General features: G+C 46.2%; 1 protein-coding gene across 28 annotated transcripts in view; it reads right to left on the bottom strand.

Annotated features, from left to right (window-relative positions):
* The window catches only part of MBNL2 (muscleblind like splicing regulator 2), a 159,849-nt gene that overhangs the window by 104,809 nt on the left and 40,060 nt on the right, over positions 1–14,980 (bottom strand). For 20 of the 28 annotated variants that reach the window (XM_084982154.1, XM_084982157.1, XM_084982156.1 and 17 more), the window contains one exon: positions 1,167–1,942. In XM_084982154.1, coding sequence (XP_084838280.1) covers positions 1,167–1,340 — 174 coding nt within the window. In that variant the 5' untranslated portion in view covers positions 1,341–1,942. The remainder of the gene's footprint in view (positions 1–1,166; positions 1,943–14,980) is intronic. The other 8 variants (XM_021065801.2, XM_084982158.1, XM_021065803.2 and 5 more) reach the window with 1 other exon arrangement.

The following is a 14,980-nucleotide window of genomic DNA, read 5'->3' as shown; positions in this document are numbered from 1 at the left end:
CTCCATGACGCTGGAGCAAAATCAACCTCAAACAATTACAGGTGCTCCCATTTCTTTTTTTTTTTTTTTTTTTTTTTGTCTTTTTGCTATTTCTTTGGGCCGCTCCCGCGGCATATGGAGGTTCCCAGGCTAGGGGTCCAATCGGAGCTGTAGCCACCGGCCTACGCCAGAGCCACAGCAACTCGGGATCCGAGCCGCCTCTGCAACCTACACCACAGCTCACGGCAACGCCGGATCGTTAACCCACTGAGCAAGGGCAGGGACCGAACCCGCAACCTCATGGTTCCTAGTCGGATTCGTTAACCACTGCGCCACGACGGGAACTCCTCCCATTTCTTTTGATTTGATCTTTCATTCTAATTCTCCCATTTCTTCAAGTCCAGATTCCACCCAACTCAGAAGACAACAGAGGTGCCATCACCTCCCAAAACGTTCCTAGAAACAATCAGCTGGAAGCCAGTTCTCCATTCTACGGAAACCCATAGAAGTCAATTTCTACTCTTCCCTGAGGCACATGTCCCAGTGTCGCATTGTAGCCCTTGGCTGTCTCTTCCCTCCCTGGCAGTGAGCTGGTCGGATACCACCTTGAATCACATTCACTGCTTCTCTGATGTGCGATGTGGTAACTTGCACATGACAGGTTCGCAAGGAGTACGGAGCATGCCCGCCATGATTTCTGTTCTCCGTGACAAATGGTCAATGAGGATGAAAAACTAAGTATTAAGACGTATTTTAGGAAGCCCTTGGTCAAGAAAGCAAGCCACAAGAGTAGACAATTCTTCAAGAGGTGAATTAGAGTAACTGGCACATAAAAGTGACACATTCAATCTCTCCACCTTTATATAACCTCCAGAAGATCAAACTTTAATCAAATATTTATCTTCAGTTGTCACAAGCCAGACTTTGATTTAAAACTCCTGGGTACATGAATGTCATGGCCGACCCAAAATACACCAGCATGTATTTTTAATTTAAATATGGATCTGTAAAACATTTATATACGCCTGAGAGGAAAAAACTGGAGGGCAAACCTCCTGATAGTCACCATAAATAAGAAAACGGGCTCTAACATCGATTGCTAAGCTGCTGCAAAAGTACAATGAAAAACTGCCCGTTGGAAAAGTCCAACGTGCTATGGAAGTGACACATGACGTGCGCTCTCTTACCTTTAGGGAATCGAAGCAGGCAATGACTCTTCCATTTTCAACCTGGCAACTTTTGGGGGGGTGAGCAAATTTGCATTCCTCGTCTGAGCGGGAGCAAGTCCCCCTCTGGAACTGCCTGCAGACTTCTAACGTTAGCCACTTCGTGTCTCTGACGGGGGCGACATTCAAAGCCATGGTGAGAGAGAAATTTGGAGCCTGTTCGTTCCGGTTAAAGGATGAAGCCGACCCAAGTTCCAATGATTCCAAAACTATTGTTGTGAAAAATCCCACATGTAAGTCTGCAGGTAGGTGATAAATTGCTTAACGAAGTCCGATCCAGGAAGCAGTGAGGAGAGAATTTATCGGCAGGCAGTCACTCATCCATCAATACGCCCCACTCGAAGACGGCAGGCCACAGCAGAAGCTTGCTCAGTGTCATCTCTGGCTGCAAACGCCCGAGTCACCTGATCGTTTCGCAGACACAACTGTTTTTAATAAAGCGACTTCAATACCATGGCACTCCTGGGAAGGATGTTTAGTTCTGACGCTCACAGCTATTGACCAGGCTGGAAAATAAGCCACTTGGATGTTCAGATCTTAGCAGATTTCTTTTGCCTTCCTCCTTTTGAAATTCTGAAATCAAGCAATTGGCAAAGTCAGACAAGTGAGGTATCTTCATCCACTCGTAAGGGCAGGGTAATGTGTAGTTGACAGAAAAACACGATGTGAACACCGAAGCTCCCAGGCTGTGGTTTCCAGCAAAAGTGACTTCACACAGGCACTTTTAAATCATGAACCTGCAAAACACACACACAAAATCAAATGATCAACTTACACCCAAACTCAACGGACTCGACACTTTAACCAGCGAGGCAGCTCTTCGGCAGAATTTGCAGAGGTGCAGCTGAGCGCTCTGAGCTTGGGCTACAGTGAGGGAAGTTACGCAAATTTTAACTTAAATGGTCCTCAGTTAAGTTATTGGGAAACTTTTTTTTTTTTTTTTTTGGTCTTTTTAGGGTTGCATCTGAGGCATATGTAAGTTCCCAGGGTGGGGGCTGAATCGTGTTGCAGAACTGATCTAGGCAGCGGTCCAAAAGTTAGGAATGACTCAAACAGATGAGTGTGGCAGACACAATAATTAGGCATTCTGAAACAATTCAATCTAATGTGCTTAACCGCCAAAACAGTGTATTAGAACTGTGGCTTCCAATTAATTTCACATTTAGGCCATTGATTGTATTGTTGGAAATGCTATAAACAATGATTTGGGACGTGACTCCCTATATAAAAAGGATACTGTCATTCCGCATGGAAGTGTGGGCTCTGTACGCCTACCATCCTTCCTGGCTGGCAGAGATTTGAACTCAGAGGTGAATAGGCAGAAGCCTCCTAAAAATTTCCCTCAAATCTCTTATGTTTTACTTTTAATAGCTGCTTGGTGTTAGTGTTTCTTTCTACTCTGTAAGCTCTCAGAGGGTAAGGCCTGTTGGTATTTTCCATTTCTGTTTCCCTTGTGCTTGAGTGCCTGGGGAAAAAAAAAAAAAAAATATCCATAGGGAGTTCCCCTGGAGCCCAGCAGGTTAAGGAGCCAGCATTGTCAACTGCGGTGGCTCTGGTTACTGCTGGGGTGAAGGTTCAGTCCCGGGCCCAGGAACGTCCTCGTGCCTCGGGCACAGTATCGACTGATTTAACGGGTGACTGACTCACTGACTACGCCAAGGACTCAAGTTCATTTTCGTTTAGTCCAGTTTCGTTTTTAACGGAGTCACAACCTGAAAATGTTTGGTGGAGTGCGGGAGTTAAATCACATGTTTACAGCGAAAACATAACTAGTCAATTCGGGTTTCTAAAATCAGCACATTTTGTTTCTTTTAGTATCTCCTAGGGTGATGAAATCATTAAGACATTAAAAATGCAACATCATGGAGTCAAGCATGAATGAAGCACTAAATACCAAAAGGTGGTCATTTTCTTATGTTGGACAGGCCACAGGCTCCCTGAGTCAACTTGCTTAGCCTGGATGTTCTTCTAAAACATTTATAACTGAGAACTTAATGAAGGCTGGAAGGAGGTTATTTAAAGTCGTCACGCACCAAGTAAGTTCAGAGAGCAATCATTCTGGAGGGATTCGCGAGCGTTTCCTCAAAAAGTAGATCCTGCCATCAGTTAGGCTTAGTGAGCTCCCGGTACACCCAGCTAAGCAAGCTTCCTGGCAGCAGGGCTCCTGTTTTGGCCGCGAATGAGTCTCTAACAGCAGAAGAGCAGCAATGGCGTCTCTCAAGCTCATGGATGGTGGGACATTTATTTGGTGGGACATTTATTTAGTGGAACATCTTCTGGGACTAGTGGAAAGAGCTTCCTCGTCCCAATCCTTTTTTTACGAGTCAGTAGAAACGTTTGAATGAGTGATCATGGTACGCGCACTTAAGGATGCTGGCAGATTTGAAAGCCATGACACATTCCTAACTTCCAATTGCGAAATATTTGAGGGCCAGGCAGGCTCCCACTTGCCCGTTTGGCAACGTTGCATTCCCAGCAGCTAATATCCACGATCTTAACTTCAGGAGGTGAAGGAGATGAGTTTAATAGCCAAAGTGACAATGGGTCAGGTTTCACCGACCAGCCTGGACCTGCACCTCAATTACCTCAACCGCCACCTCTCACCTCCGTGAGAACAAAGGACGAAGGAAGCAGGGATCGAGGAAACAGGTCTGCCTGTGGGTTCAGGGGAGCTGAGGCACCAGGAATGAGGAGGGAAACAAATGGAGGGCTGCACACATGCAGTTCATTTTTGCAAAATATTTTATAGCATCCCTGCGTCTGAAGGACCTGGAGCCAATGGGGTCACTGAACAACAAAGATGCAGGCAGGAGATGCTCTTCCTCAAAGGCAGCACAGTCATTGCCAAGGCTTCACGTACTCATGCACAGACGGCAAATGAATAATGAGGCAAGTATTCCGGGCAATCACACAGCAACAACAATCCCCGTCCAACGAATGGGGAACGCTTTTGCTTATACTTTTAGAGACGAAGACATATCCCTCCCCGCCTCCTCCCCCCGCCCCCGTGCCCGGAGAAACGGAGTGCGCCATGCCCATGACTATGAAAATCCAACCAGAACTTAGACGGTCAGACTCCATCAAGAGAAGCTTGCTTTTAACATCAGAGGAGCCAGGTTTCCGACGGCCAGAGTCTTGTGTAAGACAAAGATGTTCCAGAAGGTGATCATACTGCACCCAAATGTGATGCTCTCCTATCCGTTCAGGAATCCACTCTTTCTCCCAGCTTGCTCTCTGTTTTTATTAAAGATACCACCTCCCTTGGCCCTTCACAGCCTCTGTCTTCTGGAGTGGGTACAGCCAGAAGGAATGACGCAATGAGGGAATGAGGAAGAGAGAGCAGATTTAAATTGGGTTAGGCAAGGGAGTTCCCTTTGCAGCTCAGTGGGTTACAAACCCGACTAGTATCCTTGAGGATGCTGGTTTGATCCCTGGCCTCACACAGTGTGTTAAGGAGCTGGCATTGCCATGAGCTGTCACGTAGGTTGCAGAGGGGGCTCAGATCTGGAATTGTTGTGACTATTGCGTAGGCCGGTGGCTGTAGCTCCAATTCGATCGAGTTCCTTAGCCTAGGAACTTCCGTATGCTGCAGGAATGGCTCTAAAAGGCAGATACATAAATAAATAATTTCAAAAAATAGAAGTAAATTAGGTCACGGAAGGCCATCAAATGAGATGGGCAGTAATGAGCAAGGAAGGAGAACCTCCTTTTACCATGGTCATCAAGGGACAAGATGCTCACACACAGGGCAAACTGCCAGACTGGAGGCTCCCGGGACGAAGGGTTACTTGTTAGGGGTTGCACTCCAAAGTAGACACCACTAGCCACGCATGGTTATTGAGCACCTGAAATGTGGCTAGTGCCACCGAGGAACTAAATTTAAATTTTTTCTTCATTTGTAATGAATGCAAATTTTAACTTAAATGGTCTTCAGTTAAGTTATTGGGAAACTTTTTTTTTTTTTTTTTGGTCTTTTTAGGGTTGCATCTGAGGCATATGTAAGTTCCCAGGGTGGGGGCTGAATCAGAGCTGTAGCTGCTGGCCCACACCACAGCCACAGCAACATGGGGTATGAGCCAGTCTGTGACCTGCACTACAGCTCACGGCAATGCCAGATCCTTAACCCACTGAGCAAGGCCAGGAATCGAACCCACATCCTCATGGATACTAGTTGGATTCATTAACTGCTGAGCCACAACAGGAACTCCAGTTATTGGAAAATTTTTAAGTAGTACACTTGGATCAACCTGAGTATATGAATCTATTTTCCAGTTGTAAATTTTATGAAACCTAAATGCGGATCAAGTATTTCCAAAAAAAATCCAGCATCTTAATTGAGATGTGCTCTGAGTATAAAATACACACCAATTTCAAAGACTTAGTATAAAAAAAAAAGAACATGAAAATATCTCATTACTATTGTTTCATATTCACTACATAGTGAATTGATAATATTTCAAATTAGTTGGATTAAATATTATTATTAAAATTAAACTCTCTTGCTTTAAATCCTCTCCAAAAAATTCAGAATTATATATTTAGCTCACATGGTATTTCTATTGATGGGGCTGTCTTAGTGGTGTTTGCAGTTCACTTGGCTACAGAACTTTCTAGAATGGTGTAAGCACCTTCCTAAGAGTCAGCCTTGGCTCCTTCCTCTGACCTTGGGTAAATCAAATTCTCAGCGATCCAGTTTCTTCATCTGTAAAATGCTGATGGCAGTTCCCACCTACATTCCATGGTTGCTGCCACGAAGGACTGAGTACAGAAGAAACAAAACTGCTCTGTGACCAGTCAAGTGTTGTCTGAGTGCAAGGTGGTGAAAGGTGGAGTTGCTCTATAGATATTTATTAAATAAATCCACTTTAGGCTCCCTCTTTGCAGGAGTTCTATCGATGACCAGGGCCGTGCCTGGGGTGGATCTGCTCCAGCCACAGATTCTGAGATCAGAGAGCTGGCCGCCCAGGGGTGCTCGGAGCCACTTCTCTGGGGCGCCCCTCATGTCTCAGACCACCTTACTCTGCAGCCCAAGGGAACCCACAGAGAAGCTTCCCCAAGTGCAGACCCTGAGTCTGCAGTCTTCCTCCAGCAGCTACCAACCCACAAATGAATAAAAGGCTTTGGGACACAGCAGCCACCACGGAGGCAACGCCGAGCCGGAACATGCTGCCCGGGTGACAGGAGGCCTATTTGGTTTGAGGCCTGGTGGCAGCAGAGCTGCTGACTACATTCCCAGTGCCCTGGGTGAGTGGGGAGGAGGGGGTGGCACTTTCTAGCCCACCTGCCCAGAGCGGGAGAGGGCACCTCTTTCTAAATCCCAGAAAGCTCCCATACCTGTCAGCCTTGGCCCTATTAGATGCCAGGCACTCGTTACTTTTCCTGGATGTTTTGCGACTGCTCTGGGAAGTAGGGTCTCCTGCTCCCATTATTTTACAGTTTTTTTTAAGTTTCTCCCAATGCTTTGCTTTTGCTTCTGCCTTTTACTCGTGCTTCACTTCTATTCCCAACCTTGCAGTCAATCCCATCCGACTAACCCCTTTGTGGGGAAAACCTGGACAGAATTCTGACGTACTTGTTTCCAGTTATTTGTCTGGCCTATGTTTTCGTTGGTATCCCTTCCCCCGCCCCCCACCCCATCCTCTTCGGGCACTGGGCCGCCCCGTATTCTCTCCCCCTCCCACCCTTCTAAGCCCCCTCACAGAGGACAGCATCATCTTGCCCTTGAGACTCTGCTGGGTCACCGGGCTGGCCCTCACTGACCCCCAACCCCAAAGGGGGGCTCCCACCTGACCTCCTTCACTCCCCCTTTGATGGCCTCTCTATAGCCCATCTTTCAATGCTGCCTGGGGATTATTTTTAAATAGACATCATTATTCCTTAATTGACCAGGAATCAAATATTGATTTATCCAACTGGCTCTCCCAGGATTAACTTCTGTGTGTATAACAGACATTATTTTCAAATCCCCCGAGTTCAGTTCAGTGCCTGGTATATGGAACATGCTCAATGAATGTTTGTCAAATAAATGCCTGATCCTCCGCCAAAGAGCATCTGCATTTTAATACAGACCAAAGTCTTGCCTAAAGGAATAGGCTCTGAAAAGAGTTTCAGTGTTATCCTGCAGGAAAACTCCAGCAAGTGCCCCTGGCTCACCCTGTTGCTGACAAGTAGGTTGGCCGTGAGGGCAGGAAGCTGCCCCAAGGATAAATTATTTCAGCTTCAAAACCCTCAATCCTTAGCCCCATTGTTGGTTTTTTTTTTTTTTTCTTAATTATCTTGTAATTTTTATTCTTTTTCTTTTTCCTTCTTTTTATGGCTGCATGTGCAGCATATGGAAGTTCCAGGGCCAGGGGGCAAACTGGAGCTGCAGCTGAGGGTTACACCACAGTCACAGCAATGCCAGATCTGAGCCACATCTGCGATCTATGCTGTAGCAGTGGCCATGCCAGATCCTTAACCCACTGAGCTAGACCAGGGATTGAACCCATATCCTCACGGACACTATGTTGGGTTCTTAATCCACCGAGCCACAACAGGAACTCCCAGCCCAGTGATCTTCAAATTGTGGTATGTGGGTACAAGGGAGCTTGTTAGAAGTGCAGATTCTCAGGCTCTAGCCCAAAGGTTCTGAATCAGAAACGCTGAGGCAGGGGCCCAGCAATCTGTGTTTCGGCAAGCCCTCTGGGGGTGACTCTGAAGCACCCTGAGTTTGAGGGCCGCTATGGTGAGCACTTCCCGCCACCCTCCTTCCAGGCATCCTTGGGGTTGCCGAGGGAACCAGGATGTCTACCCTGAGCTGATCACAGGGTCTTGGGGTCACTGATTTCCACAAGAACAATCCCAAGAAGGCTGGCCGAGGGCTTCCCCAGTGGCTGTGTTTCTGATCAGTCAAAATAAAACTAGGTTACACAGAAAACCCCTGAGAAATGTGTTCCAGGTAAGACTCCTTTCTACAAGAATCTGAAAATGAGACTCTCAGAGCTGGCAGAGTGTGCTCAGAACGAAGCAGGCCTTTGGTGGGGTACGCAGAGCTGGGTTTCTAGGACCCTTGGCCGAGACAGGATTGGTGGCCATTGATGGCCAGCAGCTTGATCCTTAGTCCCGCAACACCAGCATCTTTACAGCGGGGCTGCTTTGTCCTACCTGTCCTCTCCATCTGGCCCCAGGTATGATGAATACAGACGTCACTGCTTGTCTCGCCTTCAAAGGAAAGGCAAGATGGAAGTTCAAGGACAGTGAACAGTATAGTAGTTCCTGAAATGCCAAAGGACTTGCTGTCCAACGCTCCAAAATAATCCAGATCTATTTTTAGGGCCCTCGCTTACATGACACATCATTTTGCAAAACATATTTAAAACTCTCCTAGGTGTGAGATTTTCAGAAAGCTGTGACTTTTGACTGCAGGAAGGCATTTGCTGCTCTCGTTCTGTGACAGGCCCTCGGAGTCTGGAAGGCAAGGCCCTTTGCTCTACCACTCGGGACCTCCCCCAGGCCCCGCCCCCTGCCCTCCAGCCCCTCCCCAGACAAGCCAGGGCTGTGGAGCCCAGATGACTGGCCTTGCCAACCCTTTGTAGCTAGTGTGTACATTTCTAAAGGGAAACACATGAATCATGCCCCATCTTGAGACTGAGACTGATCAAAATGTAAGACCGCCTTAAGGAAAATCGTTCTGCAGTGCACAGCTTCTCCAGCTGACTCTTGGTCATCGCAGGTATTTTCACTGTCTGCCAGACAACAGCCTCCTAGGGAGCTGATTAAAGGATCTTTGCAAAACAAACCGATTTCTGAGTCAGACAGTCAAGGACTCATTATCCATTAAGTAATTTATGGGATGCCTTTAATTTTATTTTGCATAAATCTAATTACAACAAAGAAACTATGTCTCCTTGAGTTTCCAAATTTCTAATCTGGAGAACCGTGGAGTTCCTATTTTTAATCTTTACAATTCTTAAAATATAGTTTTTAAACATGAGTTTTTTTTTTTTCCTTTCTTGATGTCTGAGCATCCCCACCTGTTTCTGGAGCTTAATTCTAAAAGGCCTTCCATGTGCACTCCCCCTTGATTCATCACTTGGCCACATCCTGCACCTGTCAGATGCAGATGCCCGGGCAGGAGAGGGACCTAGAGTGGCTGCTGGCTGGAGCCCTGGGCTGAGAGCCACTTGACCTCCAGCAGTGGGTATAATCCTGCCCCGAAACCACAGCCACTGAGAAGAGGTCCCTGACTGGGGCGTTCCCACGGGAACGCCAGGGGACCAATAAAAAATACAGAAATGGGAGAGGTCCTGCCACCAAAACAATACAGAACCTCAATGACTTTTCCAAGAAAAAGACTGAAGAGTTCAGCAAAAGTAACTGTCCTTAAAAAGATTTTTCTTACTAGACACATTGATTTTTTTTTTTTTTATTGGAAACATACATGAAATAGTGCTTGGAAACTCTGGCATGGATTAGGAGTAAGAAGGAAATTTCCTACCCTGGATTCTGGTCAGTGGCTTCTCTACCCTGAACAGCTGTGTAAAGTCACCTGAGCTCTCAGAACCCTAGTTTCCTTGTTTGGAATCATGGAGAATGAAAATTCCTAAACCGGAAATGTATGCACTGCAAAGAAATATAATTAATAGTTTAAGTGTCCTCTATTTGGTGTCTAAACTTTGTTAGCATTGGATAAGGTGTTGACATGCTTTATTTACATCTGCGTTCATGTACGTACACACACACACACACACACACACACACACACACACACACACGGAAATGACTCTTCCTCACTAAGAGTTGCACATTGCTATAAAGTAAATGTAGGGTAATTTAAAGAAAGTAGAAAGTTTCTTTCTGCGACAGTGGTATAAGGTATGAAGTCATTCATAGAGTATTAGTTATACAAACTTTTGATAGATGCGCTTCGAAAACTAATTCCATATGATCTAGCAATCCCACTCCTGGACATATATCTGGATGAAACTTTCATTCAAAAAGATACATGCTCCCCTATGTTCACTGTGGCACTGTTCACAATAGTCAAGATTTGGAAACAACCTAAATGTCCATGGACAGATGAATGGACCAAGAAGATGTGGTACATAAATACAACAGAATACTACTCAGCCATTAAAAAGGACAAGATAATGCCGTTCGCAGCAACATGAATGCAATTAGGGATTCTCATACGGAGTGAAGTCAGAAGGGAAAAAGACAAATGCCATGTGATATCACTTATATATGGCAGATATGATCTTATCTATAAAATAGAAACCAATCATGGAAAGGCGAGATGATTTATGGTTGCCAGGGGAGGGGAGGAGGAAGTGGGATGGATGGGGAGTTTGGGGTTAGTAGATGCAAACTATTACATTTGGAATGGCCAGGCAATTGGGGTCCTACTGTAAAACACAGAGAGCTATGTCCAATCTCTTGGGTAGAACATGATAGAAGATGATATGAGAAAAAGACCGTATATATGTGTGTGACTGACTATGCTATAAGGTAGCAGTGGATACAACACTGTAAATCCACTAACTGTACTCTAATTAAAAAAAAATCTAATTCCAAACACTCATTCATCCTAAGCAGGGAAAAACCATGGCTCCCAATGATGTCTTCATTTCACGTCTCCATTTATTTCTTCTTTTGAACATACTTTCAAATACATTTCCATAGGGGGAATTAAACACTGGGGCACCCAAGGCCACACAGTCAATCAGATAAGCCAATGTTTCATGATAGCAGTGATAAAAGCAGAAATTCCCCCACTAAAATTTTTTTTTCTCTTGGACCCTGTGTCTTAAAGTACAAGTGAGAAATTCATAAAATCCAAGGCTCCTGCAAACTCTTGCTTTTGAAATGGATAAGCAATGAGATCCTGCTGTGTAGCACTGGGAACTATACCTAGTCACTTATGAGGGAGCCTGATAATGTGAGAAAAAGGAATGTAGACATGTATGTGTGGCTGGGTCACTTTGCTGTACAGGAGAAAATTGACAGAACACTGTAAACCAGCTATAACAGAAAAAAAAATCATTAAATAAAAACAAAAAAATTGAAAAAAATCCAAGGCTCACTTTAAGCCCATGAAAATGTCTAGCCTGTTTTCATTGTAGTTTCCAGGAATGGGCAGAGAAAGAAACTCCATCTTCAATTAGAAGAAGAGCAATTTCTAAATATATTCCTGAAACTACAGCCAGATATAATATATTCAGCACATATTTGTATTCAAATTTTTTTTTTTTTACTGTGCCTGTGTTTTCTCTCTAAACATTTATAATTCAGTTAGAAGCTGCTCTTATTAGAATAAAAGCAATTGTATTAGGTACCATTTAAGACTGACAGCACTTACCGGTTTCCTGGCTGTCCAGGACCCAGTGGCTGCAGTCAGAACAATTATCGAGCTGCAGGCTGCAATCTAGGCCTGAAATCCCAGAGAAGTCTCTGTCAGAAGAGCCATTTCCTCCCTGGCCACAGCCTCTGGTGGCCAGGACTGCTTTCCAACCGACCTTTTTCCTTTTTTCTCCCTCTCTCCGTTTTCACCAGCCGAAGTGGCTGGTTCATTTGTCTGCACACAAACAACTGCCATCACCCCCCTTTTTGGACGCACTTATTGTAACATAACTTTTGTTACCACCAAATGAAAATCATAAACGATCTAGCTGCTATGTATACATTAAAAAAAAATCAACATATTGCCATAACTGACATATGACTAAGACATCAAAGGAAGTAGTTGTTTATAAAATAACATGTGTTTTCGAATTTCCATGCTTAGGCAGAGGTCTATGAGAAGACGAAATGAAGCGGCCAGATGTTCACACCTGCAAGTATGTGGCATTATTTTGGGTGTGACAGGCACCATGGCAGGCCGACATCGGTGTGACAGGTGATGTGGCTTTTCAAAAGGCCAAATAATCCCTGTGGACGTTCCTGACAAGTTGAAGAATCATTTTGCTTCAATCTGCGGTCATTGCATTTTCTTTTCTTTTTGGCCACACCTGTGGCAACGGTGGTTGTGTTCTTGAAAAATTCAGTTATATTAAGACTGTCCTGGGAGTTCCTGTCATGGCGCAGCGGAAACAAATCCAACTAGGAACAATGGGGTTGCAGGTTCGATCCCTGGCCTCGCTCAGTGGGTTAAGGATCCGGCGTTGCTGTGGCTGTGGTGTAGGCCGGCAGCTGTAGCTCTGATTAGACCCCTTGCCTGGGAACCTCCATAGGCCAAAGGTGTGGCCCGAAAAAAGCACATACACACACACAAAAAGGACTGTCCCAAAAACTTAAAAAATAAATTTAAAAAAAAACCACTTTGGGCAAATAGATAAAACAGAGTTAAGATCTTGATCCAAGTCACACTGAACAGGACTTGTGCACGTGAATGTCCAGCAGGACACTCGGGACTCACGAGATCGGACTAGTTCTTCACGCCTAGGGAGTCACAGCCATTGCAAGACGTCAAAATCCTTTCCTTCCGCCCCGTGCATTCCAGAGATGTTCCCTGGTCATTCGGACAACGGGGGTACAATGCTCCTTCAGAGCTCCAAGGTGCTCTTTAGGGGGTAGTATTACCGCCATTGCAAATAGGCTTTGTTGGTCTAGGCTTTGTCGCCATTGAGAATAGGCTTTGTTGGTCTAAGTAGACCAGGTTATAAAATATCAGGATCATTACTCTGGCCGATATTGGGAGCACGGGAGACCCGGACAAGACTCCAACTGGAGGAAGCTCCCTCTGGTAGCGTCACCAGGGATGCACTGGAACTAGAAGAGCTCAGAGATGGTGAAATTGGTTGGAGACTCAATGGTCCGGGAGAAAAGGACGGATCCAGGCCCACTGATCCAGGGGGTGAGAAGGGAAAGGGGGAGGGTGGTTCCAGATCACGATGGGGTAAGAGCATCAGAAAAAGAGCATGTGGGGCGACTGGGCGTGAGACGTGCAGGGAAGAGAGTAGTCAAAGAGGACCTCGACCTGTGGATCCTGTGTGGGCAGAAGGACACGGATGCTCTGCCCAGGACGGCGGGGAGACGGGCACATGGAAATGGGGACACAGAGATTGTGGTCATGGATATGTAGCTGGAATTAATGTTCACAGCAGTGACAGCGAAAACCACAGAGGGGCTAAAATAAGAGACAGAGAGAAAAGAGAGGGAGAGAGAAACACTTATATCAATCGTCACACCTGTGTGTATACCTAGGAGAGAAAAAAGACAGGCTTGAACAGCTCCAGGTCAGCTCGTTCCGTTATTTGGAGGGGGACAGAGAGAAGAGGAGCAAGTGACACCGCAGGAAAAGAACAATGAGGGACAAAAGGTCTTCTGAATAGTGCAACATCAAGGGGGCTGGAGAGAGAGTCAGGGTTTCAAGGTGGACCGAGCAGCCAAAAATGTTCAGCGCCACAAGATCGAGGGCATGTGAACAACTGGTGGTGGCTGGATGTCAACGAGGAAGTCACTGCTGACTTTCCAGGTGGAGGTTTCTGTGGCCTTTGCACAGGCAGAGGGAGTGCTGGGAAATGAGGCTCTCAGTGCCCAGAGCCCCCTGGAGTCTTGGGGGCTGCATGAAGCCCATGCAGCAGCTGGGCGAGCTTGAACGCCCCTCGCTCTGCAGGCAGATGGGCGTGAATTACCTGTGCGCACCTGGGGAGGTGACCTCTGTGAACCTGAGGTTTGCTCACAGAGCTGTAAGGCCGCCCCCTATTACAAAGACTAAGGGGAGGGGGCGAGAACCTGCTCCTCCCATCACTCTCCCTCCTTCCCTTTCTTTTTGGAGCAGGAGGAGAGATACGAGGGCAGGCAGGCAGTGTGGGCCTGAGGAGATGTCAGAGGAAGGGGAAGGACGAGACCACCAGCTCCAGGGGAGGCTCAGCCTGGGGGAGACACAAGACGCCTGCTCTGAACGGAACAAGTGTGGATTCGTCACTTTCCCACCCACCCTGGACAAAGCGGGGCGCAGGGGCGGGGAAAGCGGATGTTAGATGCAAGGGTCTGGGCCTTGCAGATGGGATGAGTTAAAGCCACACAAAGGCTGGGGTTCCAACCAGAGGACCCGTGGAGTGTTGGAAGTTGGGGAGCTGCGTGAAAGGGCTGCTCTTGTTCGCCTTGTGCAAATTGTATCTGCTGTCCTGTGACTGTTTCTGAGTGAAGCATGAAGTGTGTGTGTGTGTGTACGTGCACACACGTGCATGAGTGTGAGTGATGTCAGAAGCGGGCATGGCTAGAATCCCCAACCCAAAGGGATTGGACCAGTCGTGGGCTCAGCACACGATGATCACGTGACCTGCAAATGAGTGAGGAGCAGCTGCAGAAGGTGCCATGAAAAGGCCCCATGGTCTGTGGAGAAAAGGGAACCCTCCTGCACTGTTGGTAGGAATGTAAACTGGTACAGCCACTATGAAGAACAGTCTGAAGATACCTTAGAAATCTATACACAGAACTTCCATGTGACCCTGCAATCCCACTCTTGGGCATACATCCGGACAAAACTCTACTTAAAAGAGACACGTGCACCCGCATGTTCACTGCAGCACTATTCACAATAGCCAGGACATGGAAACAACCCAAATGTCCATCCACAGAGGATTGGATTCGGAAGATGTGGTATATATACACAATGGAATACTACTCAGCCATCAAAAAGAATGACATCATGCCATTTGCAGCAACATGGATGGAACTAGAGAATCTCATACTGAGTGAAATGACCCAGAAAGACAAAGACAAATACCATATGATATCACTTATAACTGGAATCTAATATCCAGCACAAATGAACATCTCCTCAGAAAAGAAAA

This window comes from Sus scrofa, chromosome 11, assembly GCF_054392235.1.
Source record: "Sus scrofa isolate SSC_HxYL_T2T_F1_AM1 chromosome 11, Sscrofa_HxYL_maternal_Yorkshire_Landrace_v2.0, whole genome shotgun sequence".
Lineage (NCBI taxonomy): Eukaryota > Metazoa > Chordata > Mammalia > Artiodactyla > Suidae > Sus > Sus scrofa.
Note: the sequence above shows the minus strand (reverse complement) of the source record. Positions and strands in the feature narration are given on the sequence as shown.